Genomic DNA, 26,185 nt, shown 5'->3' on the forward strand with positions numbered 1-26,185 from the left:
GAAAAGTGACTTTCAATCTGACCCCTTTCCCCAAAGCACTGAGCCATGGGCGTACTAAAACATTTCAGGGACTGGCTGAGACCACCAGACGGTCCAATGGCAGCAACAGGAAATAAACTTCTTTGCAGAAACTCCTTGTGCTAGCTTGCGAGCCAGCTGGCATGCTCTGAAGTGTCACTTCAGTACTTTCGGGAATATTTCCTGGGTTGCATTCTGCATGTGTGTTTTCATTTAAAAAGAAATTTTCTAAAGCAACAAAATGATTAAGATTGCCCCACTATCAGTTTTCTTGACAGCCACTTGCATTTTTCTGCTAAGAAGTCAAGGTCAAGGAGCCCTTCCAGCTGTGCATTGCCAACAACACTAATGGGACAGGGACTTGTGCCAGTGAGGAGTGGGGTGTTACCTGGGACCTCAAGCACCACCTCATCTCTCACCGAGTGAATGAGGGGGATAATCAGGCACGGCCCACATTCTGGTTACTGTCCAGTAATCTATGCTGCAAAGGAATCTATTTTTTAATTCTAGCTTTCCTTTTCTCATGATACTGATCCAATTTTATTTATGGAACCTAGACAGGGAAGGGCCATGAGCTATTTAATTACTAGCATAAGGTGTCCAAAGTGGGCTACGTTCGTAACGGGAACACTGAACACCACAGATCAGTGTTAAATGCCATTCCCATTAATCTGCAGATCACTCCAGGTGCTGATCTTTATATAGGATTCATCCAACAATGAAGAAAGACCGCTAAGACCAGCCTCTCAGAATTCAAACAGGACCAACCAGTGAGCAAGAAACACAAGCAAAGAGCCTGCATTTGTTGCCATGTTTCCTAACTTACAACAGTGACTACACTTCAAAAGTACTTCATTGGCTATAAAGCACCTTGGGATGTCCTGAGGTGGTGAAAGGCACTATACAAATTTTTTTTTATTCTTTCATGGGATGTGGGCGTCGCAGGCCAGGCCAGCATTTATTGCCCATCTCTAATTGCCCTTGAACTGAGTGGCTTGCTAGGCATGTAAGAGTCAACCACATTGCTGTGGATCTGGAGTCACATGTTGGCCAGACCAGGTAAGGACAGCAGATTTCCTTCCCTAAAGGACATTAGTGAACCAGATGGGTTTTTACAACAATCGACAATGGTTTCATGGCCATCAGTAGACTAGATTTAAATTCCAGATTTATTAATTGAATTCAAATTCCACCTTCTGCTGCGGTGGGATTCGAACCCATGTCCCCAGAGCAATACCTGGGTCTCTGGGTTACTAGTCCAGTGACAATACCAGTATGCCACTGCCTCCCCTCTAAATGCATATCTTTCTTTTTCTTCTGAATTTATACAGTGCCTTTCGCCACTTCAGGATGTCCCAAAGCACTTGACAACGAAATGAAGTACTTTTGAAACATAAGTCACTGTTATAATATGGAAACGTAACAACTAATTTGAGCACAGTTCCCCCAAAGCTCCTACAAACAGCAATGAGATAAAGGACCAGTTAATCTGTTTTAGTGATTTTGGACGAGTGCTACATTTTGAGCAGAACATGGGGAGAACTCCCTTGTTCTTCTTCAAAATAGTGAGGGGGCAGTCAAGGCCTCCGTTTTATGTCTCATCCAAAAGACAGCACCTCTGACAGTGCAGCACTTCCTCAGTACTGCAATGGGGTAGTCAGTCTAGATTATGTCCTTAAGTTTCTGAAGTAGAGCTGGCACTCACAATCTCATGACTCATGCGAGACTGCTAGCCATTCAGCCACGGCTGACACCTAAGCACAAGAGCCGAGTTACCCAGGCTACATGGTCCAGGATGCCAGGGATCGGTGGCCAAGCTTGTTGCTGCCTTCACTATCAGCAAGGTTTACATTTTTTACAACCTTTTGTTTTTGCATTTATTTCATTTCATCTTAGTTTGTTCAGTTTGCTTACCCACTGTTTTTTTCATGTTTGCACTTGCTGCTGTTCAATATTCAGTCCATTAACATCTTTTCTGTACTAATGCTTTGTCTTTCAACACACCATTAACATACTGTTTGCCTTTGCTCCATGACCTTTTGGTCAGCTATGTGGCCTTGTCCAATCTACACCTTCTCCTTTGTTATCTCTTGCCCCACCCCCACCTCACTTGCTTATAACCTGTGACATTTTTACTATTTGTCAGTTCCGAAGAAGGGTCACTGACCCGAAACGTTAACTCTGCTTCTCTTTCCACAGATGCTGCCAGACCTGCTGAGTGGTTCCAGCATTTCTTGTTTTTATTTCAGCAAGGTACCTGTGGCATTGCTCAAAGTAAAATAAATAAAACATACAGTCATATAAGGAAAGGAGCATTATATCATGTAACAAACAACAAATTATTCTGCTGCTTAGGGTGGCTGTGTACAACTTTCATGCTCCTTTAAAGTTGAGCCTAATTACTAAAAGGCATTCAATGAGGTTAATATGCAAGATAAGGAATCATGGAGTTGGGGGTAATATATTAGCATGGATTGGTTAACAGACAGGAAGCAACAAGTGGGCATAAATGGGGCATTTTCAAGTTGGCAAGCAGTAAATAGTGGAGTGCCGCAAGGATCAGTGATGGGCCTCAGATATTTACACTCTATATTAATGACTTAGATGAAGAGACAGAGAGTAATGTATCTAAGTTTGCCGATGATACAAAGGTAGGTGGAAAGGTAAGCCGTGGGGAGGACACAGAGAGGCTGCAGAGAGATATAGACAGGTTAAGTGAGTGAGCAACAAAATGACAGATGGAGTAAAATGTAGGGAAGTGTGAAGTTATTCACTTTGGTTCCAAGAATAGGAAAAAATGGCTATTTTTTAAAAAGGCATGTTCAAAGAGACTTGGGTGTATTCGTACAAGGAACGCAGGAAGTAAACATGCAGGTACAGCAAGCAATTATGAAGGCAAATGGCATGTTGGCCTTTATTGCAAGAGGATTGGAGTACAGGAATAAGGAAGTATTGTTACAATCATACAGGATTTTGGTGAAACCACCTCTGGAATACTGTGTGCAGTTTTGGTCTCCACATTTAAGGATATACTTGCATTGGAGGTGGTACAGCAAAGGTTCACTAGATTGGTCCCTGGGATGAGCAGAGTGAGAGGCTAAGTAATTTGGACCTGTATTCTCTGGAGTTTAGAAGAATGAGAGGTGATCTCATTGAAACAAGATTCAAAAGGGGCTGGATGAGGTAGACAAAGAGATTGTTTCCGCTGGTTGGGGAATCTAAAACACGGAGGCACAGTCTCAGGATAAGGAGCCGATCATTTAGGACTAAAATGTGAAATTACTTCACTCAAAGGGTTCTGAATCTTTGGAATTCTCTACCCCAGAGGGTTGTAGATGCTCCATCGTTGAATACATTTAAGGGTGGGATAGACAGATTTTTGGTCTCTCAGGGAATCAAGTGTGGAGAGTGGGTGGGAAAGTGGAGTTGAATCCTAAGATCAGATATGATTGTATTGAATGGCGGAACAGGCTCGATGGGCCATATGGTCTACTCCTGCTCCTATTTCTTGAGTTCTTCTGTTCTTGTATTATAGTATCAATTCGAGGAAGTTCGACTATTGATAGGAAAGGACCAGTTTTCGTTCTCCGCTCCATTTTGTTTTTAAAGCAGCACACACGTGACAGTGTAATGGACAAACTTCACCATAAGTAAATGTGAGCCCATCAGAGGAGACACAGGAGAAATTATAATGCGGAATAGGAAAACGGCAGAGACATTAAACGAATACAATATATCTGTCTTCACGGTAGAAGACACAAAACACACTCAGGATATAGTGGGGAATCAAGGGTCCAGTGAGAGTCAGGAACTTAACAGTAATTAGTATTAGCAAAGATACAGAACTGGAGCAATTAATAGGACTGAAAGTCAAGAAATCCCCTGGACCTGACAGCCTGCAGAAGTAGCTACAGAGGTAGTGGATGCATTGGTTTTCATCTTCCAGAATTCCCGAGATTCTAGATCAATCCCCATGGATCAGAAGGTAGCAAGCATCACCCCACTATTCAAGAAAGGAGGGACAGAGAAAAAACAGGGAACAAAAGGCCAGTTAGCCTGACATCAGTAGTAAGGGAAATGCTAGAATCTATTATCATGGATGTGGTGACAGAGCATTTTAAAAATCAAAATATGGTTGGGCAGAGTCAACAAGGATTTATGAAAGGGAAACTGTGCTGGACAAATCTGTTAAGAGTTTTTTTTGAGGACATAACTAGCAGGGTAGATAAGGGGGAACCAGTGGATGTTCTATATTTGGAGTTTCAAAAAGCATTCAATAAGGTGCCACACGAGATTACGGGGATAGCAGGTAATATATTAGCATGGGTTGAGAATTGGTTAACAGACAGAAAACAGAGAGTAAGAATAAATGGGTCAATTTTAGGTTGGCAGGTTGCAACGAGTGGGGTACCACAAAGATCAGTGGTTGGGCTTTAGCTATTTACAATCTATGTCAATGACCTAGATGAGGTGTCCAAGTGTAATATATCCAGGATTTCTGCCGATGCAAAGTCAGGTGGGAAAGCAAGTGGTGAGGAGGACGCAAAGAAGCTGCAATAGAATATAGGCGAGTTAAGTGAGTGGGCAAGAACATAGCAGATGGAATATAATGTGGGGAACTATGAAGTTGGTAGGAAAAACATAATTTTTTTTTAATTGGCGAGAGATTTCCCTGCTAGTTACATCCTCAAAAAACTCTACTAAAATCTCTTGCAACTGTATCGGGCCTTGGTGAGACCACACCTGAAGTAGTGTGTGTAGTTTTGGCTTTCTTCCCAAAGGAAGGACACACTTGCCCGACAGAGGTTTGCAAATGAAACCCGACCCGAGCCTGACAGAACTACATCCGACCCGAGCCCTTTCATTTTCTCCCGTGCCCAACCCGACCACTGGAATGTTCAGTTAACCTAGCTTCTGTTTTTCACTTTTTAAACTTGTGCAGATAAGCAACAAAAACTGTAACTGGACTTGAAAGGTTGTTTAAAAAGTACATTAAGATTGGAGCCACGTACCGGAGGTGGTGATAGAGCGAGTCCGACCCGAGCCCGAATGCCAGACCTGGAAGAGCGACCCGACCCGAACCCAACACATGCCGTCGGGTCCTGTCGGGTAGCCATGCTCTACCATCCACCACCATCAACATTCACTCCCTTCACCACCGACGCACAGTGGCAGCAGTGTGTACCAGCTACAAGATACACTGCAGCAACTCACCAAAGCTCCTCAGACAGCACCTTCCAAACCCGCGACCTCTACCAACTAGAAGGACAAGGGCAGCAGATGCATGGGAACACCACCAACTGCAAGTTCCTGTCCAAGTCACACACCTTCCTTCACTGTCGCTGGGTCAAAATCCTGGAACTTCCTTCCTTACAGCACTGTGGGTGTACCTACACCCAAGGACTGCAGTGGCTGAAGGCAGCAGCTCACCACCACCTTTTCAAGGGCAATTAGGGATGGGCAATAAATGCTGGCCTAGCCAGTGGCACCCACATCCCATGAATGAATAAATAAAAAAAAAAGAAAATTTGGCTGCAATGGAAATACAACGACTACACAATGTAGCGTGTGAGGGGCAATAGGCGCCATGATATGAATAAATCATTTCCCCTCCCCCACTCCATTATATATTAAATTGATGCCCCTTCCCCACTCAAATATATAAATTATTTAATATTCATCACTGCACACACCTGACTGACTGATTTTTATAATGGAGTCCTGGCTCAGGTCAGAGTTATTTTAGGGGCAGCTGGATGCTACATTTGGGGACAGAATGCAGGATCTCTCTAGAGGATAGTCTCCCATTGTCCACCCTCTATAAACTTGAGCTCATCCAGAACTCTGCTGCCCATGTCCTAACTCGTTCCAAATCCTGATCAGCTATCACCCCTGTGCTCGCTAACCTACATTAGCTCCATGTCTGGCAACACCTCAATTTTAAAACACTTGTCCTTGTTTTCAAATTCCTCCCTGGCCTCGCCCCTCTCTATCTCTGTAATTTCCTCCAGCCCCTCAACCCTCCGAGATATCTGCACTCATAATTCTGGCCTTTTCCGCATCCCTAATTTTAATCGCTCCACCACTGGCGGTCGTGCCTTCAGTTGCCTAGGTCCCCAGCTCTGGAATACCGTCCTTAAACCTCTCCACCTCTCTTTTCACCTTCAAGATGTTCTATAAAGCCTAACTCTTTGACCAAGATTTTGGTCATCTGTCCTAATATTTCCTTATGTAGCTTTGTGTCATTTTATTTTATAATGCTCTCTGAAGCACCTTGGGACATTTTACTATGCTAAAAGCAAGTTGTTGTTGCTGGAGTGATGAGCTAAGATCGTCCTTGCGTTTAAAATGTTTCAGCATGTGATTGGGGCACTACAGTTGCACAAGCAGCTAGACTGCATATCTTTCTGAATGCTGTAATAAAATGGTTCCCAATTACACTCTGCTCCATGGCCCACGAGATTTTCAAATGGATGGATCACTGTCTCCCCCTGCTGGGAACGTTTCATGCACTGCAGGTGAGAGAATAGAATCTACAGCACAGAGACAGACCACTTAGCACAACAGGTCTATGCCGGTGTTTATACCCCACACAAGTCTCCTCCCACTTCAATTACCTCTTCCCACCCATGCCTATTATCCCACTATTCTGTTCTCCCTCATGTATACATCAAACCTTCCCTTTAATGAATTAACGTTAGCCACGTCAACTACCCCATGTAGCAGCCAGTTCCACATTCATAGAAACATAGAAAATAGGAGCAGGAGTAGGCCATTTGGCCCTTCAAGCCTGCTCTGCCTTTCATTATGATCATGGCTGATGATCCAACTCAGTAACCTGTTCCCGCTTTCCCCCCATATCCTTTGATCCCTTTCCCACGCGCACCCCCCCCCCCTCCCCTCAAGAGCTAGATCGAACTCCTTCTTGAAAACATACAATGTTTTGGCCTCAACTGCTTTCTGTGGTAGCGAATTCCACAGGTTCACCACTCTCTGGGTGAAGATATCCCTCCTCATCTCAGTCCTGAAAGGTTTGCCCTGTACCCTTAGACTATGACCCCTGGTTCTGGACTCCCCCACCATCGGGAACATCCTTCCTGCATCTAACCTGTCAAGTCCTGTTGGAATTTTATAGATTTCTATGAGATTCCCCCTCACTCTTCTGAACTCCAATGAATATAATCCTAACCGACTCACTCTCTCCTCATATGTCAGTCCCACCATCCCAGCAATCAGTCTGGTAAACCTTCGCTGCATTCCTTCTATAGCATGAGCATCCTTCCTCAGATAAGGAGACCAAAACTGCACACAATATTCCAGGTGTGGCCTCACCAAGGCCCTGTATAATTGCAGAAAGACATCCCTGCTCCTGTAATCAAATCCTCGTGCTACGAAGACCAACATACCATTTGCCTTTTTTACCGCCTGTTGCACCTGCATGCTTACCTTCAGTGACTGGTGTATGAGAACACCCAGGTCTCGCTGCATATTCCCCTTTCTCAGTTTATAGCCGTTCAGATAATAATCTGCCTTCCTGTTTTTGCTACCAAAGTGGATAACCTCACATTTATTCACATTATACTGCATCTGCCATGCATTTGCCCACTCACTCAACTTGTCCAAATCACCCTGAAGTCTCTCTGCATCCTCCTCACAACTCACCCTCCCACCCAGTTTTGTGTCATCTGCAAATTTGGAGATATTACATTTAGCTTCCTCATCTAAATCATTAATGTATATTGTGAATAGCTGGGGTCCTAGCACTGATCCCTGCGGTACCCCACTAGTCACTGCCTGCATTTGGAAAAAGACCCATTTATTCCTACTCTGTTTCCTGTTTGTCAACCAATTTTCTATCCATCGCAATACACTATCCCCAATCCCATGCGCTTTAATTTTACACGTTAACCTCTTACGTGGGACTTTGTCGAAAGCCTTCTGAAAGTCCAAATAAACCACATCCACTGGCTCCCCCTCATCAATTCCACGAGTTACATCCTCGAAGAATTCTGGTAGATTTGTCAAGCGTGATTTCCCTTTCATAAATCCATGCTGTATCTGCCCAATTCTACCACTGTTCTCCAAGTGCTCTGCTATAAAATCTTTGATAATGGACTCTAGAATTTTCCCCACTACTGACGTCAGGCTGACTGGTCTATAATGCTCTGTTTTCTCTCTACCTCCCTTTTTAAATAGTGGGGTTACATTAGCTACCCTCCAATCTGTAGGAACTGTTCCAGAGTCTATAAAATCTTGGAAGATGACCACCAATGCATCCACTATTTCTAGGGACACTTCCTTAAGTACTCTGGGATGTACATCATCAGGCACTGGGGACTTATCGGCCTTCAGTCCCATCAATTTCCCCAACACCATTTCTCTACTAATACTGATTTCCTTCAGTTCCCCCCTCTCACTAAGCCCTGTATTCCCCAACATTTCTGGTATGTCATTTGCGTCCTCCTTTGTGAAGACAGAACCAAAGTATGCATTTAGTTGGTCAGCCATTTCTTTATTCCCCATAATAAATTCCCCTGTTTCTGACTGTAAGGGACCTACATTTGTCTTCACCAATCTATTTCTCTTCACATACCTATAGAAACTTTTACAGTCAGTTTTTATGTTCCCCGCAAGCTTACTCTTGTACTCTATTTTCCACTTCTTAATCAATCCCTTGGTCCTCCTTTGCTGAATTCTAAACTGCTCCCAATCCTCAGGTCTGTTGTTTTTTCTGGCGAATTTGTATGCCTCTTCCTTGGATCTAATGCTATCTCTAATTTCCTTTGTAAGCCATGGTTTGGCTACCTTTCCTGTTTTACTTTTATGCCAGACAGGAATAAACAATTGTTGCAGTTCATCCATGCGCTCTTTGGACGTTTGCCATTGCCTATCCACTGTCATACCTTTGAGTAACGCTTCCCAATCCATCATGGCCAACTCACGCCTCACACCTTCGTGGTTTCCTTTATTAAGATTCAGGACCCTTGTCTCAGAATCAACTACATCACTCTCCATCTTGATGAAGAAATCTATAATGTTATGGTCGCTCATCCCCAAGGAGTCTTGCACAACTAGTTTGTCAATTATTCCTCTGTCATTACACAATACCCAGTCTAGGATGGCCTGTTCTCTAGTTGGTTCCTCAACGTATTGGTCCAGAAAACCATCCTGTATACACTCCATAAATTCCTCCTCGAAGGTATTGTGACTAATTTGATTTGCCCAATCTATATGCAGATTAAAGTCACCCATAATTACAGATGTTTCTTTATGGCATGCGTCTCTAATTTCCTGTTTAATGCCATTCCCAACATCACCACTACAGTTTGGGGGTCTATATACAACCCCCACTAACATTTTTTGCCCCTTAGTGTTTCTCAGCTCTACCCATACAGATTCCACATCGTCAGAGCTAATATCCTTCCTCACTATTGTGTTGATTTCCTCTTTAACTAGCAATGCAACTCCACTGCCTTTTACTTTTTGTCTGTCCTTCCGAAATACTGAATATCCCTGGATGTTCATTTCCCATCCCTGGTCACCCTGCAGCCATGTCACCGTAATCCCAACTATATCATACCCGTTTACATCCATTTGCACGATTAATTCATCCACTTTATTGCGAATGCTCCGCACGTTAAGGCACAAAACCTTAAGGCTTGTCTTTTTAACATTACTTGTCCCCTTCCCACTATTTTTCACTGTGGCCCTGTTTGATTCTGGTCCTTAATTTCTCTGCCTATCACTTTTCTTATTCCCCTTACTGTCTTTTGTTCTTGTCTTTGATCCCCCCCTCCTCTGACTCCTTGCAAAGGTTCCCAACCCCCTGCCATTTTAGTTTAAACCCTCCCCAACCACTCTAGCAAATACTCCCCAACATTAAAATTAATATTCTCAACACTCTGTGTAAAGAAACTCCTCCTAAATTCTTTATCCAATCTGTCTGTGGCTATTTTAAGCTCTTGTTCTGGGCTCATCCATAAGCAGAAACAGCTTCTGCACACCCACCCTATCGAACCCCTTCTTAATTTTAAAGATGTTGCCATGTCTGCAAAAATGCAGCTATGAGGACAGATTGGATAGGCTGGGATTGTTCTCCTTGGAACAGAGAAGGCTGAGGGGAGATCTGATTGAAATACACAAAATTTTGAGGGACCTGGATAGAGTGGAGGTGAACATAGAAAAATAGGAGAAGGCCATTCGGCCCTTCAACCCTGCTCCGCCATTCAATACGATCATGGCTGATCAGCCAAACTCAGTAACCTGTTCCCGCTTTCTCCCTTGATCCCATTAGCCCCAAGAACTATATCTAACTCTTCCCTGAATTAAGGGTCTATTTACCTTAGCAGAGAGGTCAGTGACGAGGGGGCATAGATTTAAAGTGATTGGTAGAAAAATTAAAGGGGGGAGATGAGGAAAAACTTTTTCACCCAGAGGGTGGTGGGGGTCTGGAACTCATTGCCTGAAAGGGTAGTTGAGGCAGAGACCCTCAACTCATTCAAAATGAGTCTGGATATGCACCTCAAGTGCCGTAATCTGCAGGGCTACGGACCAAATGCTGGAAGGTGGGTTTAGAATAGGTGAATTGTTTTTCGGTCAGCACAGACACGAAGGGCCAAGTGGCCTCTTTCTGTGCCTTAAACTTTCTATGATTCTATCTCCATCAAGTTTCCTCTTAAACTCTTTTCTAGAGTAAGGAACTCCAGCTTGCTTTATCTCTCCTGGCTATAGCACCTTCTCAATTCTAATAATATCCTTGTTATCTTTTCTACACTTTCTTCAGTGCTTCAATATCCTTTTGTAATATGAAGATTGGAACGATACACAGTACTTCAAGTGAGGTCTAATCAAGGTCCGAAATAAATTTAACATTACCCATTGCTTTTGTTTTCTCCCCCCCAGTACTTCTTTGATTTCCTCTGGCTCATTCCCCATAACTAGATCCAGTCCCAAGAGCTGAATTGCAGAGGTGAGCTGAGAATGACTTTGATATCAAGGCAGCATTTGACTGAGTGGCACCAAGAAGCCCTAGCAAAACTGAAGTCAATTGGAATCAGAGGTAATACTCTCCACTGGTTGGAATCATACTTAGCACAAAGGAAGATGATTGTGGTCGTTGAAAGCCAAACATCTAAGCCCCAGGACATTGCTGTAGGAGTTCCTCAGGGTAGTGTCCTAGACCCAACCATCTTCAGCTGCTCCATCATAAGGTGGGGTTCTTTGCTGATGATTGCACAGTATTCAGTACCGTTCCAGACTCCTCAGATACCGAAGCAGCCCGTGTCCACATGCTGCAAGACCTGGACAACAGCCAGGCTTGGGCTGATAAATGGCAACTAACATTCGCACCACGCAAGTGCCGGGCAATGACCATCTCCAACAAGAGAGAATGTAACCATCTCCCCTTGACATTCAATGGCATTACCATCGCTGAACCCCCCACTATCAACATCCTGGGGTTACCATTGCCCAGAAACTGAACTGGACCAGCCACATAAATGCTGTGGCTACAAGAGCAGGTCAGAGGCTAGGAATCCTATGGCGAATAACTCACCTCCTGACTCCCCAAAGCCTGTCCACCATCTACAAGGCACAAGTCAGGGGTGTGATGGAATACTCTCCACTTGCTTGGAAGAGTGCAGCTCCAACAACACTCAAGAAGCTTGATACCATCCAGGCCCAAGCAGCTTGCTTGATTGGCACCCCATCCACAATCTGAAACAAACATTCACTCCCTCCACCACCAATAAACAGAGCAAGCAGGGTGTACCATCTACAAGATGCACTGCAGCAACTCACCAAGTCTCCTTCGACAGCACCTTCCAAACCTGTGAACTCTACCACCTAGAAGGACAAGGGCAGCCAATGCATGGGAACACCACCTCCTGCAAGTTCCCCTCCAAGCCACACACCATCCTGACTTGGAACTATATCGCCGTTCCTTCACTGTCGCTGGGACAAATTCTTGAAAACCCTTCCTAACAGTACTGTGTGTAACTACTCCACATGGACTGCAGCGGTTCAAGGCGGCTCACCACCAGCTTCTCAAGGGCAATTAAGGTTGGGCAACAAATGCTGGCCTTGCCAGTGACATTCACATCCCATGAAAGAATCAAAAAAAAAATCCTCCCTTGTTGTGCTTCTTACGTAGGAACTTTCACTCCCTCTCTCTGAAAGCTTATGTGAGGGCTGTTGAAATCCCCCATGATATTGATTCTATTTTTCACTCATTTCATGTTTTTATCTACATATTTCTCCCTCCACGTCCTCTCCATTAATTAGTGCTCTGTAGTGTAACGCAATGGTGCAACCGATCCTTTCCTCTCCCTTATCTCAATCCATGGAAATTCTGTTTCTCTTTGTTAGTTGTGTCCTTTCTTGCTCCTGCCTTTAACGTCTGATTATAAATGTGACGTTGTGAAGTAGTGTTAAATACATTACAGGCTGCCAATCCTGTCCTTTCTGCAGCCATGTGTCCATTCGGAATTCCACATATCAGTTTGGAGGTCTCAGCAGAAGTAAACACAGCATCACCTACCTTAAATAGCTCAAATAAAGAAATAACGTGCGTGTATGTAACACCACAGGACACCCCAAAGCGTTTTACAGCCAAAGAATTACCTCTGAAGGATAGTCACTGTTGTTTTGCATGCAAAAGGGGCAGCGAAAATGTGCACAGTAAGGGGAACGTTAGCATAGTGGTTATGTTACTGGACTAGTAATCCAGGGGTCTGGACTAATGATCCGGAGATCCGGAGACACAAGTTCAAATCCCACCAAGACAGCTGGGGAATTTAAATGCCGTTAATTAAGAAATCTGGAATAAAAAACTAGTCTCAGTAATGGTGACCATGAAACTATCGGATTGTCGTAAAAACACATCTGGTTCGCTAATGTCCTTCAGGGGAGGAAACCTGTCGTCCTTACCTGGTTTGGGCCTATGTGTGACTCCAGACCCTCAGCCAATGTTCCCTCTAACTTCTGTTTAAATTGCAAGGTCCCTTTAGGATTGGCTCTAGACTGTGCATACACACATCTTAAAGGGAACCTTGCTTGCACATGGTCTGTACAGCTCACTCCAGATTGTTACGTAACTGTGCACCTGCTTAGCTTTGAGGGAACATCATCTACAGCAACATGGTTGCTTCTTAACTGCCCTCGGAAATGGCTTAGCAAGTTACACAGCTGCATTCAGGAAGCAGGACCTTCTCAAGGTCAATTTGTGACGGACAACAAATGCTGGGCTTGCCAGCGGTAACCACATCCCACGAATGAATAAAAATTAGATAAATGGACAATTAATCTGTTTTGATCTTGGTTCAGAGCTAAATGTTGGTCAGGGCACCAAGAGAGTGCCCTGCTGTTCTCTGAATACTGGTGAGATTTATCACATCCACCCAAGCAGGTAGATAGGTCTTCATTTAATGTCTCATCTGAAAACTGATAAACAGTAACTAAAATGAATGAGTAACATTAACCATGGCTTTGAACCTTGACAGAAATAGCATCACAGGAGGAAGCAACTCATTATAGGGCAATGTGGGCGATCATGTGAATGCTAATAGAATTACAGGTTTCCCCTGGCGCTGATCAAGGAGAGTCTGAAGAAATGCTGCTTTATAACAACAAAAGTGTTTATGCCATCAGCAGAACAGCATTAGATTATTGATTACAAGTGACTGAATCACTCAAATCCTATTTATAGAAAATGGGATTGATAAGTCTTTCTGCTGCTTTGGGAATGGAGTTCTGGGACTCAGTGGGGCAGCTGGGGTTTGGCAGATAGGGGTGGGAGAATACTCTGACAGAGTATGGTGGGAATGAAGCCTCAGGTTTGTTAGAACTGTGGTTGGGGGAAAGAAGGGAACCTGGCTGAGGGTTAGGATCACTGGGGCAGTCCTAGGGTTTGTCAGTGGTGAGGTGCTGCAGAAGACACTCATTTTACTGTACTGTTAGGGTGCGGTGTCTAAAAGAACTGGGACCGTTGGCATAGTGGTTATGTTGATGGACAAGATTCCAGAGGCCTCGTCTAATGATCCAGAAACATGAGTTCAAATCCCATCATTGCAGCTGGGAAACAGTAAATTCAGTTAATCAAATAAATCTGAAATGGTGACCATAAAACTACCAACTTGTCATAAAAACCCATCTGGTTCACTATTGTCCTTCAGGGAACGAAATCTGCTGTCCTTACCTGGTCTGGCCTAAAAGTAACACCAGACCTTCAGAAATGTAGTTGACTATTAACTGCCCTCTGAAATGGCCAAACAAGCCACTCAGCTGTCAAGAAAGCAGCTCACCACCATCTTCTCTTGGACAATAAATGTTGCTTTTGCCAGCGATGCACACATCACGAGAATTAATTTTCACAGAATCACAGAATTGTTACAGCGCAGGAAGCCACCATTCGGCCCATCGCACCAGCTCTCTGAAAGAGCAATTCACTTAGTGCCATTTCCCCGCCTTCTTCCTGTAACCCTGCACATTCTTCCTTTTCATATAACAGTCCAATTCCCTTTTAAATGCTTCAATTGAACCTGCCTCCACAACACTCTCAGGCAGTGAATTCCAGAACTAAACCACTCGTTACGTGAAAAAGTTTTTCCTCATGTCACTTTTGCTTCTCTTATCCATTACTTTAAATACTTCCAAACCCACAACCTCTACCACTTAGAAACACAAGGGCAACAGATGCAAGGAAATACCAACACCTGCAAGATCCCCTCCAAGCCACACACTATCCTGACCTGGAACTATATCACCGTTACTTCACTGTCGCTGGGTCAAAATCACAGAATTCCCAACCTAACAGCATTGTAGGTGTGCCTACCCAACATGGACTGCAGTGGTTCAAGAAGGCAACTCACCAGCACCTTCTCAAGGGCAATTAGGGATGGGCAATAAATGCTGGCCTCGCCAACGACGCCCATATCCCAGGAATTAATTTTTTTTAAAAGTCTGTGCCCTCTCATTCTCGATCCTTTCGCGAGTGGGAACAGTTTCTCTCTATCTACTCTGTCCAGACCCTTCGTGATTTTGAATACCTCTATCAAATCACCTCTCAGCCATCTCTTCTCCAAGGAAAACAGTCCCAACTTCTCCAATCTATCTTCATAACTGAAATTCCTCATCCCTGGAACCATTCTCGTGAATCTTTTCTGTACTCTCTCCAATGCCCTCACATCTTTCCTCAAGTGCAGCGCCCAGAATTGGACGCAATACTCCAGCTGAGGCTGAACTAGTGTCTTCTACAAGTTCAACATAACTTCCTTGCTCTTGTACTCTATGTCCCTATTAATAAAGCCTATATGCTTTATCAACCACTCTCGCAACCTGTTCTGCCACCTTCAATGACTTTTTTTTAATTCTTTCATGGGATGTGGGTGGCGCAGGCCAGGCCAGCATTTATTTGCCCATCCCTAATTGCCCTTGAACTGAGTGGCTTGCTAGGCCATTTCGAGGGCATGTAAGAGTCAACCACATTGCTGTAGATCTGGAGTCACATGTAGGACAGACCAGATAAGGACGGCAGATTTCCTTCCCTAAAGGACATTGGTGAACCAGATGGGTTTTTACAACAATCGACAATGGTTTCATGGCCATATTTAAACTAGCTTTAAATTCCAGATTTATTAATTCAATTCAATTCCACCTTCTGCTGCGGTGGGATTCGAACCCATGTCCCCAGAGCAATACCTGGGTCTCTGGGTTACCAGTCCAGTGACAATACCAGTACGCCACCGCCAACCCTCCCCTGCACATATACACCCAGGTCCTCTGCTCCTGCACCCTCTTTAGAATTGTACCCCTTACTTTATATTGTCTCTCCATGTTCTTCCTACCAAAATTAATCACTTCACATTTCTCTACATTAACCTTTATCTGCAACCTATCCGCCCATTCCACCAACTTGTCCATGTCCTTCTGCAGTTCTACATCTTCCTCACAGTTCACAATGCTTCCAAGTTTTGTATCATCTGCAAACTTTGAAATCATGCCCTGTATGCCAAGGTCCAGGTCATTAATATATATCAGGAAAAGCAAGGGTCCCAACATTGACCCCTGGGGAACTCCACTACAAACTTTCCACCAGAGTGAAAAATATCCATTAACCACTACTCTTTGTTTCCCGTCACTCAGCCAATTCCACAGTCCCTTTTATTCCATGAGCTTTAACTTTGCTCACAAGTCTGTTGTGTGGCACTGTATCAAACTAAAAGAATGAGAGAAAAGTTAGAGTACGAGAGCAAGCTAACTAGAATTATAAAAATGGATAGTAAGAGTTCCTACATGAATTTAAAAAGGAAAAAAGTAAAAGTGAGTGTTGACCCTCTAGAAAATGAGTCAGGGGAGTTAATAATGAAAAATAAGGAAATGGCGGAGGGTTGACAGCCTGTGGAACTCTTTGGTTTCCTTATTTAAGGAAGGATGGAAATGCATTGGAGGTGGTTCAGAGGTGGTTTACTGGATTGATATCTGGAATGAGCGGGTTGTCTTATGAGAAAACGTTGGACAGACTGCGCTTGTTTTCACTGGAATTTAGAAGAGTGGAGGGAGACTTAATTGAAGTATTAAGATGTGGAAAGGCCGTTTCCTCGTGGGTGAGTCCAGAACAAGGGGGCACAGTTTTAAAATTAGGGGTTGCCCTTTTAGGACAGAGATGAGGAGAAATTGTTTCTCTCAGAGGGTTGCGAGACTTTGGAACTCTCGGCCTCAGATGGTGGTGGAGGCGGGTCATTGACTATCTTTAAGGTGGAGGTAGATAGATTCTTGTTATGCAAGGGTTATCAGGGTAGATGGGAGAGTGGAATTCGAAACACAATCAGATCAGCCATGATCTTACTGAATGGCGAAGCAGGCTAGATGGGCCAAATGGCCTACTTCTGCTCCTAATTCATATGCCCCGGCTCCTTCCACCCACTCGCACTCCCCACGCTACCCCCTCACTTGCTTATTCCTCCTGCTGCACAAAGGTTTAAAACTCCTACCATCACCAGACATCCTGCCTGCAGTCTGCAAAATGATTCAATCACTTGGAGAAGCAGCAAGCGGGAGAGACTAGCATCATCTGGGAGGTGGTATAGAGATTGAGACCTCAATGGCAGGGGTAGGTCGTGGTGCTCCACGAATGGAGGCTGTATTGCCCAATTTTATAGGCTGCATCCAGACAGTGAGCTGTATCACAGAATCACAGAATAATACAGTGCAGAAGAGGCCCTTCGGCCCATCGAGTCTGCACCAATGCATTAAAGACACCTGACCTGTCTAACTAATCCCATTTGCCAGCACTTGGCCCATAGCCTTGTAGTTTGGACAGCCCAGCTTTAATGACACAACAGCTTCAATTACTGTTAAGTATACAATGAGTGTGGTTAATATTTAAGTGATGTTGAGGCTGGATGTTTGTGAGATCCCACAGTGCGCAATTTGATTGTCGCATTTCCTACTTTACAACAGTGACTACACTTCAAAAACACTTCACTGGCTGTAAAGGTTGTGAAAGGCGCTATCTAAATGCAAGAGATTCTTTATGTCACTGCACCAGTGATGATTGCTAAGGTTATTCAGAGGTTGCAGACATTGCAGCTCCTAAGTAGAATTAGCATAGTCATTAGTTTATACTGGATTTTTTTTTCCCAAGTGTAGCACACAGAAATTTGAGAGATATTTGAAGTGTTGATCAGTGCTCCAGATGCACTGTTCATACAGTGTTAGATATATAACTGCCTGATGTTTACTAGCAGCAGTGAACAGCACTGTTTGATGGGTCTTACTAACTGCTGCTGGACTCAGAGCAGTGGCAAAGGGAATGTGGTACAGTTGCACTGGGAAGGCAGGCAGCGGTCTGGTTCTGCCTCCTGGCCCCGAAACAGGAACTGCAAAGTAAAAGCACTTCAATTCTAATCACTGAGCTGAGAAACAGCAGCCACTCCCAACTGGAGCAGCACACCTCCCCACCAGCCACCCCCCACCCACCCCCCCCCCCCCGACCCCTGTCCCACCCAAATCCAACCAAGAACAGCCCAGGCCCTCTGCAAACCCCTGCCCCACCCAGGTATTTCTGAGCCTACACCCTTAGCTCCTCGCACTCACTGACTGCAACTGAAAAAGTGTCCAGTCCCCTTCCACCTCCTGACAGGTTCCCCACAGACTCCAAGCAGCCACTGTGTCTGCCACCGAACCAACACTGCTTTAGAAAATTACAATGACGGATAATAAAATCCTGCACCCGCCTCAGAGTGGCCTGTTCCCAGACCTCAGCCAATGCTGCTGTGACCGGCTCCATGGAGCCACACAGGCAGAGGATGGGAATGATTTCCCCTACGAGAGGTGCCGCAGCACATTCTCGATGACACAGCTGAGCCGAGTGTTGGCTGGAGCAGTGGCTCACAAACATTTTTCAGTGAAGCACCCCTTTTCAAATGAATCAGTAATCACCACTCCATCATCTAATTCAAATACCACACAATACTCATAATAGGAAAGTGTTACATGTAAAGAGCATCTTCATAATGCATTTAAGAAAACAGGTATTTACTTACAGCTATCAGTGAGATGGGTGTGCCTTCTTCTCAGCATATAGTACTCACATATTTAAAAATTTCCCCTCCCTTGAACAAGCTGAACTTACCTGGCTCCCACCATCAGCCATGGTAACTTGGGGTCTAGCGGTTGATCTTTATGCCGCTTCCCCCATGCGTGTGCATCTCCTCCTGGGTGAGACAGCCAGTCCACTCTGCACAATAGACGATCACACTCACCTCCTGCTTCCCAGCTCACACCAAACCCACCTCCGGCCGCCGCTCAATTATTTCACAGACTCCCGAATGGGCTCTTGGGGACCTGAGGACCCCAGTCTGAAAGCCACTGGTCTAAGGCCAGTGAGAAGAGAAACTGAGCAAACGGCCAATCAGCCCAAGGCCCTTTGTAGTTTGTAAGAATCTAGATGCTGTAAGCCCCTCCCAAGCTCACCTTCCATTCTCTGACAGAAAGATTCCCTCTTCCTTCAGCCTCTTGCTCTTCACTGTGCAGTCTTCCAGCAGGGCCTTCCGCTGTCGCTTGGTGATGGGCAACCAGTCCACATCAGCATCAACCAATCCTTCATCCACAGCAGCTGCCTCAAAGTTCTGACTCGCGACCTTTGACACTTTCTCTCCTGCTTTCCGCTTCCAGCCAAAAGATGTCATACTGCAGAGGGGGGCGGGCAGGCAGAGGGGGTGACAAAGAGAAAGACTGCACAATGAGGAGAGAGACATTGATGAGTGAGAGTAAGAGAAAAGAAAGAGAGTCAAAAGGAAAAAGACAGGGATAGACAGAGGGAGAGAGAGATAGATAAAGGGAGCAATGGACAGAACAAAAGACAACAGAAACAGAGGCAATCAAGAGAAAGCAGACAAGGAGAGGGGAAGGAAAGAGAAGACAGAACAGAGGGAGACAGAGAAAGCAACAGATACAAACAGAACAAGGGGAGAGTAGAGTCAGAATAAGCAAATCAGAGAGGGAAAGAGCGATACATATGGTCAGTCAGAATGGGTGATATTAATCATTTCAGAAGCCAACACCATACAAATTCAAGAATCATCATCTCAAGCCCACAGGTGGCCTTGACTAAAGGGAGAACAGTACATCCTGAACTCCTACCTCAATAACGGAATGGCAGCAAAGCAGGAATAACTACATCAGAATACTTTTTGTAATTTCATAAATCACAGAATACAAGGCTTCTAATATCAAAACAAAATACTGCGGCTGCTGAAAATCTGAAATAAAAACAGAACACGTTGGAAACAGTCAGCAGGTCTGGCAGCATCTGTGGAGAAAGAAACAGAGTTAACATTTCAGGCCAGAACTGATGAAAGGTCACAGACCAGAAACGTTAACTCTACTTCTCTCTCCACAGATGCTGTCAGACCTATTCAGTATTTCCAGCTTTTCCTGTTTATATTTAACATCTAACCATATTGTCCAAGAGATAAATTATCAGCAGCACAGCTTTTCGTAATACTGTCCCCATCAGACACTCCCAGAGCAGGGACAGCATGGGATTGGCTAGGCAGTTTGTGGAGCACTTCCTGTCTGCAATCAGGGGAAACAGCTGCAGCTGCACTGATGCAACAGCAACTGGAGTGGAGAGGGGGGGAGCGCGGAGAGGGGGGGAGCGCGGAGAGGGGGGGGAGCGCGGCGCCGAGAGGGCGGGGGGGGGGAGCGCGGCGCCGAGAGGGCGGGGGGGGGGAGCGGGGCGCCGAGAGGGCGGGGGGGGGGGAGCGGGGCGCCGAGAGGGCGGGGGGGGGGGGAGCGGGGCGCCGAGAGGGCGGGGGGGGGGGAGCGGGGCGCCGAGAGGGCGGGGGGGGGGGAACGGGGCGCCGAGAGGGCGGGGGGGGGGAGCGGGGCGCCGAGAGGGCGGGGGGGGGGGGAGCGGGGCGCCGAGAGGGCGGGGGGGGGGGGGAGCGGGGCGCCGAGAGGGCGGGGGGGGGGGGGAGCGGGGCGCCGAGAGGGCAGGGGGGGGAGGGAGCGGGGCACCGAGAGGGCGGGGGGGGGGAGCGGGGCGCCGAGAGGGCGGGGGGGGGAGCGGGGGGCCGAGAGGGCGGGGGGGGGAGCGGGGCGCCGAGAGGGCGGGGGCGGGGACAGCGCGGAGAGGGGAGAGGGTGAGAGGGCTGGGGGGGGGGGGGGAGAGGGCTGGGGGGGGGGGGGGAGAGGGCTGGGGGGGGGGGGGGAGAGGGCTGGGGGGGGGGGGGGGAGAGGGCTGGGGGGGGGGGGGAGAGGGCTGGGGGGGGGGGGGGGAGAGGGCTGGGGGGGGGGGGGGGAGAGGGCTGGGGGGGGGGGGGGGGAGAGGGCTGGGGGGGGGGGGAGAGGGCTGGGGGGGGGGGAGAGGGCTGGGGGGGGGGGGAGAGGGCTGGGGGGGGGGGGAGAGGGCTGGGGGGGGGGGGAGAGGGCTGGGGGGGGGGGGAGAGGGCTGGGGGGGGGGGGAGAGGGCTGGGGGGGGGGGGAGAGGGCTGGGGGGGGGGGGAGAGGGCTGGGGGGGGGGGGAGAGGGCTGGGGGGGGGGGGGAGAGGGCTGGGGGGGGGGGGGAGAGGGCTGGGGGGGGGGGGGAGAGGGCTGGGGGGGGGGGGAGAGGGCTGGGGGGGGGGGGGGAGAGGGCTGGGGGGGGGGGGGAGAGGGCTGGGGGGGGGGGGGGAGAGGGCTGGGGGGGGGGGGGGGAGAGGGCTGGGGGGGGGGGGGGGGGAGAGGGCTGGGGGGGGGGGGGGAGAGGGCTGGGGGGGGGGGGGGAGAGGGCTGGGGGGGGGGGGGGAGAGGGCTGGGGGGGGGGAGAGGGCTGGGGGGGGGGGAGAGGGCTGGGGGGGGGGAGAGGGCTGGGGGGGGGGGAGAGGGCTGGGGGGGGGGGGAGGGCTGGGGGGGGGGGGGGGAGGGCTGGGGGGGGGGGGGGAGGGCTGGGGGGGGGGGGGGAGGGCTGGGGGGGGGGGGGAGGGCTGGGGGGGGGGAGGGAGGGCTGGGGGGGGGGGAGAGAGGGCTGGGGGGGGAGAGGGCTGGGGGGGGGGGGGGGGAGAGGGCTGGGGGGGGGGGGGGGAGAGGGCTGGGGGGGGGGGGGGGGAGAGGGCTGGGGGGGGGGGGGGGGAGGGCTGGGGGGGGGGGGAGAGGGCTGGGGGGGGGGGGGGGGAGAGGGCTGGGGGGGGGGGGGGAGAGGGCTGGGGGGGGGGGGGGGGAGAGGGCTGGGGGGGGGGGGGGGAGAGGGCTGGGGGGGGGGGGGGAGAGGGCTGGGGGGGGGGGGGGGAGAGGGCTGGGGGGGGGGGGGAGAGGGCTGGGGGGGGGGGGGGAGAGGGCTGGGGGGGGGGGGGGAGAGGGCTGGGGGGGGGGGGGGAGAGGGCTGGGGGGGGGGGGGGGAGAGGGCTGGGGGGGGGGGGGGAGAGGGCTGGGGGGGGGGGGGGGAGAGGGCTGGGGGGGGGGGGGAGAGGGCTGGGGGGGGGGGGGAGAGGGCTGGGGGGGGGGGAGGGGGGAGAGGGCTGGGGGGGGGGGGGGAGAGGGCTGGGGGGGGGGGGGGAGAGGGCTGGGGGGGGGGGGGGAGAGGGCTGGGGGGGGGGGGGAGAGGGCTGGGGGGGGGGGGGGAGAGGGCTGGGGGGGGGGGGGGAGAGGGCTGGGGGGGGGGGGGAGAGGGCTGGGGGGGGGGGGGAGAGGGCTGGGGGGGGGGGGGGAGAGGGCTGGGGGGGGGGGGGAGAGGGCTGGGGGGGGGGGGGGAGAGGGCTGGGGGGGGGGGGGGAGAGGGCTGGGGGGGGGGGGAGAGGGCTGGGGGGGGGGGAGAGGGCTGGGGGGGGGGGGGGAGAGGGATGGGGGGGGGGGGGGAGAGGGATGGGGGGGGGGGAGAGGGCTGGGGGGGGGGGGAGAGGGCTGGGGGGGGGGGAGAGGGCTGGGGGGGGGGGGGAGAGGGCTGGGGGGGGGGGGGAGAGGGCTGGGGGGGGGGGGGGGAGGGCTGGGGGGGGGGGGGGAGAGGGCTGGGGGGGGGGGGGGGAGAGGGCTGGGGGGGGGGGGGGGAGAGGGCTGGGGGGGGGGGAGAGGGCTGGGGGGGGGGGGAGAGGGCTGGGGGGGGGGGGGAGAGGGGAGGGGAGAGGGGGAGGGGGGAGGGGGGAGGGGGGAGGGGGGAGGGGGGAGGGGGGAGGGGGGGAGGGGGGCGGGGAGAGGGGGGCGGGGAGAGGGGGGCGGGGAGAGGGGGGCGGGGAGAGGGGGGCGGGGAGAGGGGGGCGGGGGGAGGGGGGGGCGGGGGGGGGGGAGGGGGGCGGGGGGAGGGGGCGGGGGGAGGGGGGCGGGGGGAGGGGGGGCGGGGGGAGGGGGGCGGGGGGAGGGGGGCGGGGGGAGGGGGACGGGGGGAGGGGGACGGGGGGAGGGGGACGGGGGGAGGGGGACGGGGGGGGACGGGGGGGACGGGGGGGACGGGGGGGACGGGGGGGACGGGGGGGACGGGGGGAGGGGGGAGGGGGGAGGGGGGAGGGGGGAGGGGGGAGGGGAGAGGGGGGAGGGGAGAGGGGGGAGGGGAGAGGGGGGAGGGGAGAGGGGGGAGGGGAGAGGGCGGAGGGGAGAGGGCGGAGAGAGCGCGGAGGGGAGACCGCAGAGTGGAGAGAGCGCGGGAGACCGCGGAGTGGAGACCGCAGAGTGGAGAGCGCGGGGAGACCGCGGAGTGGAGACCGCAGAGTGGAGAGCGCGGGGAGACCGCAGAGTGGAGACCGCAGAGTGGAGAGCGCGGGGAGACCGCAGAGTGGAGAGCGAGGGGAGAGCGAGGGGAGAGCGCGGGGAGACCGCAGAGTGGAGACCGCAGAGTGGAGAGCGCGGGGAGACCGCAGAGTGGAGAGCGAGGGGAGAGCGCGGGGAGACCGCAGAGTGGAGAGCGAGGGGAGAGCGCGGGGAGACCGCAGAGTGGAGAGCGAGGGGAGAGCGCGGGGAGACCGCAGAGTGGAGAGCGAGGGGAGAGCGCGGGGAGACCGCAGAGTGGAGAGCGAGGGGAGAGCGCGGGGAGACCGCAGAGTGGAGAGCGAGGGAGAGCGCGGGGAGAGCGCAGAATGGAGAGCGAGGGGAGAGCGCGGGGAGACCGCAGAGTGGAGAGCGAGGGGAGAGCGCGGGGAGACCGCAGAGTGGAGAGCGAGGGGAGAGCGCGGGGAGACCGCAGAGTGGAGAGCGAGGGGAAAGCGCGGGGAGACCGCAGAGTGGAGAGCGAGGGGAGAGCGCGGGGAGACCGCAGAGTGGAGAGCGAGGGGAGAGCGCGGGGAGACCGCAGAGTGGAGAGCGAGGGGAGAGCGCGGGGAGAGCGCGGGGAGACCGCAGAGTGGAGAGCGAGGGGAGAGCGCGGGGAGACCGCAGAGTGGAGAGCGAGGGGAGAGCGCGGGGAGACCGCAGAGTGGAGAGCGAGGGGAGAGCGCGGGGAGACCGCAGAGTGGAGAGCGAGGGGAGAGCGCGGGGAGACCGCAGAGTGGAGAGCGAGGGGAGAGCGCGGGGAGACCGCAGAGTGGAGAGCGAGGGGAGAGCGCGGGGAGACCGCAGAGTGGAGAGCGAGGGGAGAGCGAGGGGAGACCGCAGAGTGGAGAGCGAGGGGAGAGCGCGGGGAGACCGCAGAGTGGAGAGCGAGGGGAGAGCGAGGGGAGAGCGAGGGGAGAGCGAGGGGAGAGCGCGGGGAGACCGCAGAGTGGAGAGCGAGGGGAGAGCGCGGGGAGACCGCAGAGTGGAGAGCGAGGGGAGAGCGCGGGGAGACCGCAGAGTGGAGAGCGAGGGGAGAGCGCGGGGAGACCGCAGAGTGGAGAGCGAGGGGAGAGCGCGGGGAGACCGCAGAGTGGAGAGCGAGGGGAGAGCGCGGGGAGACCGCAGAGTGGAGAGCGAGGGGAGAGCGCGGGGAGACCGCAGAGTGGAGAGCGAGGGGAGAGCGCGGGGAGACCGCAGAGTGGAGAGCGAGGGGAGAGCGCGGGGAGACCGCAGAGTGGAGAGCGAGGGGAGAGCGCGGGGAGACCGCAGAGTGGAGAGCGAGGGGAGAGCGCGGGGAGACCGCAGAGTGGAGAGCGAGGGGAGAGCGCGGGGAGACCGCAGAGTGGAGAGCGAGGGGAGAGCGCGGGGAGACCGCAGAGTGGAGAGCGAGGGGAGAGCGCGGGGAGACCGCAGAGTGGAGAGCGAGGGGAGAGCGCGGGGAGACCGCAGAGTGGAGAGCGAGGGGAGAGCGCGGGGAGACCGCAGAGTGGAGAGCGAGGGGAGAGCGCGGGGAGACCGCAGAGTGGAGAGCGAGGGGAGAGCGCGGGGAGACCGCAGAGTGGAGAGCGAGGGGAGAGCGCGGGGAGACCGCAGAGTGGAGAGCGAGGGGAGAGCGCGGGGAGACCGCAGAGTGGAGAGCGAGGGGAGAGCGCGGGGAGACCGCAGAGTGGAGAGCGAGGGGAGAGCGCGGGGAGACCGCAGAGTGGAGAGCGAGGGGAGAGCGCGGGGAGACCGCAGAGTGGAGAGCGCGGGGAGACCGCAGAGTGGAGAGCGAGGGAGAGCGCGGGGAGACCGCAGAGTGGAGAGCGAGGGGAGAGCGCGGGGAGACCGCAGAGTGGAGAGCGAGGGGAGAGCGCGGGGAGACCGCAGAGTGGAGAGCGAGGGGAGAGCGCGGGGAGACCGCAGAGTGGAGAGCGGAGAGCGCGGGGAGACCGCAGAGTGGAGAGGGGAGAGCGCGGGGAGACCGCAGAGTGGAGAGGGGAGAGCGCGGGGAGACCGCAGAGTGGAGAGGGGAGAGCGCGGGGAGACCGCAGAGTGGAGAGGGGAGAGCGCGGGGAGACCGCAGAGTGGAGAGGGGAGAGCGCGGGGAGACCGCAGAGTGGAGAGGGGAGAGCGCGGGGAGACCGCAGAGTGGAGAGGGGAGAGCGCGGGGAGACCGCAGAGTGGAGAGGGGAGAGCGCGGGGAGACCGCAGAGTGGAGAGGGGAGAGCGCGGGGAGACCGCAGAGTGGAGAGGGGAGAGCGCGGGGAGACCGCAGAGTGGAGAGGGGAGAGCGCGGGGAGACCGCAGAGTGGAGAGGGGAGAGCGCGGGGAGACCGCAGAGTGGAGAGGGGAGAGCGCGGGGAGACCGCAGAGTGGAGAGGGGAGAGCGCGGGGAGACCGCAGAGTGGAGAGGGGAGAGCGCGGGGAGACCGCAGAGTGGAGAGGGGAGAGCGCGGGGAGACCGCAGAGTGGAGATACAGGACATGTGAATCTATCGAGAGGAGGCAGAAAGGCTGCAATTCTTTTTGGAGAGGTGGTGTTAGAGCAGCTGAAAGACTCTTTGTCTGGATTGTTTGAGGGAGGGAGAGGAGGCCGGAAGACTCAGGGGTGGGGCTGCCAAAACCTGTACGGAGCCCCTGTATTTGTATTGGTGCTGATTTCCATCCTGCACACAGGGAGCTCCCTCCCCACCCCAGCTGCTTACTCAGTACAACTGCAGTTGCCCGGGTGAAGACACTCTTTGAGTCTCGCCGGCCCGGTCGAAGAAGCCTCCCCCAACTGGAAGGTAACTGGAAGTTTTGGTCCGACTGTATTAAGGTGCTCCAACGAGCAGTTGAAGCCAACATCCCTCGCAGCCTTTCTCTCCCGTCCTCCACTCAATCACCTATCCTCCTCTTTTCCTTTACCTTCCTACCCCTGTCCTCCTCTACTCCCACACCATTTTGTTTAAAGTTTGTTTTTTTTCTTT

At 52.1% G+C, this 26,185-nt stretch overlaps 1 protein-coding gene across 2 annotated transcripts in view; it reads right to left on the reverse strand.

Annotated features, from left to right (window-relative positions):
* Positions 1 to 26,185, reverse strand: part of LOC137363782 (tetratricopeptide repeat protein 33-like) — a 73,028-nt gene that overhangs the window by 41,268 nt on the left and 5,575 nt on the right. Inside the window, exon 2 of one of the 2 annotated variants that reach the window (XM_068027340.1) lies at positions 18,991 to 19,206. In XM_068027340.1, coding sequence (XP_067883441.1) covers positions 18,991 to 19,205 — 215 coding nt within the window. In that variant the 5' untranslated portion in view covers position 19,206. Of the gene's footprint in view, positions 1 to 18,990; positions 19,252 to 26,185 lie in introns of both variants that reach the window. The other variant, XM_068027339.1, reaches the window with a different exon arrangement.

The sequence above is a fragment of the Heterodontus francisci genome, unplaced genomic scaffold, assembly GCF_036365525.1.
Source record: "Heterodontus francisci isolate sHetFra1 unplaced genomic scaffold, sHetFra1.hap1 HAP1_SCAFFOLD_980, whole genome shotgun sequence".
NCBI lineage: Eukaryota > Metazoa > Chordata > Chondrichthyes > Heterodontiformes > Heterodontidae > Heterodontus > Heterodontus francisci.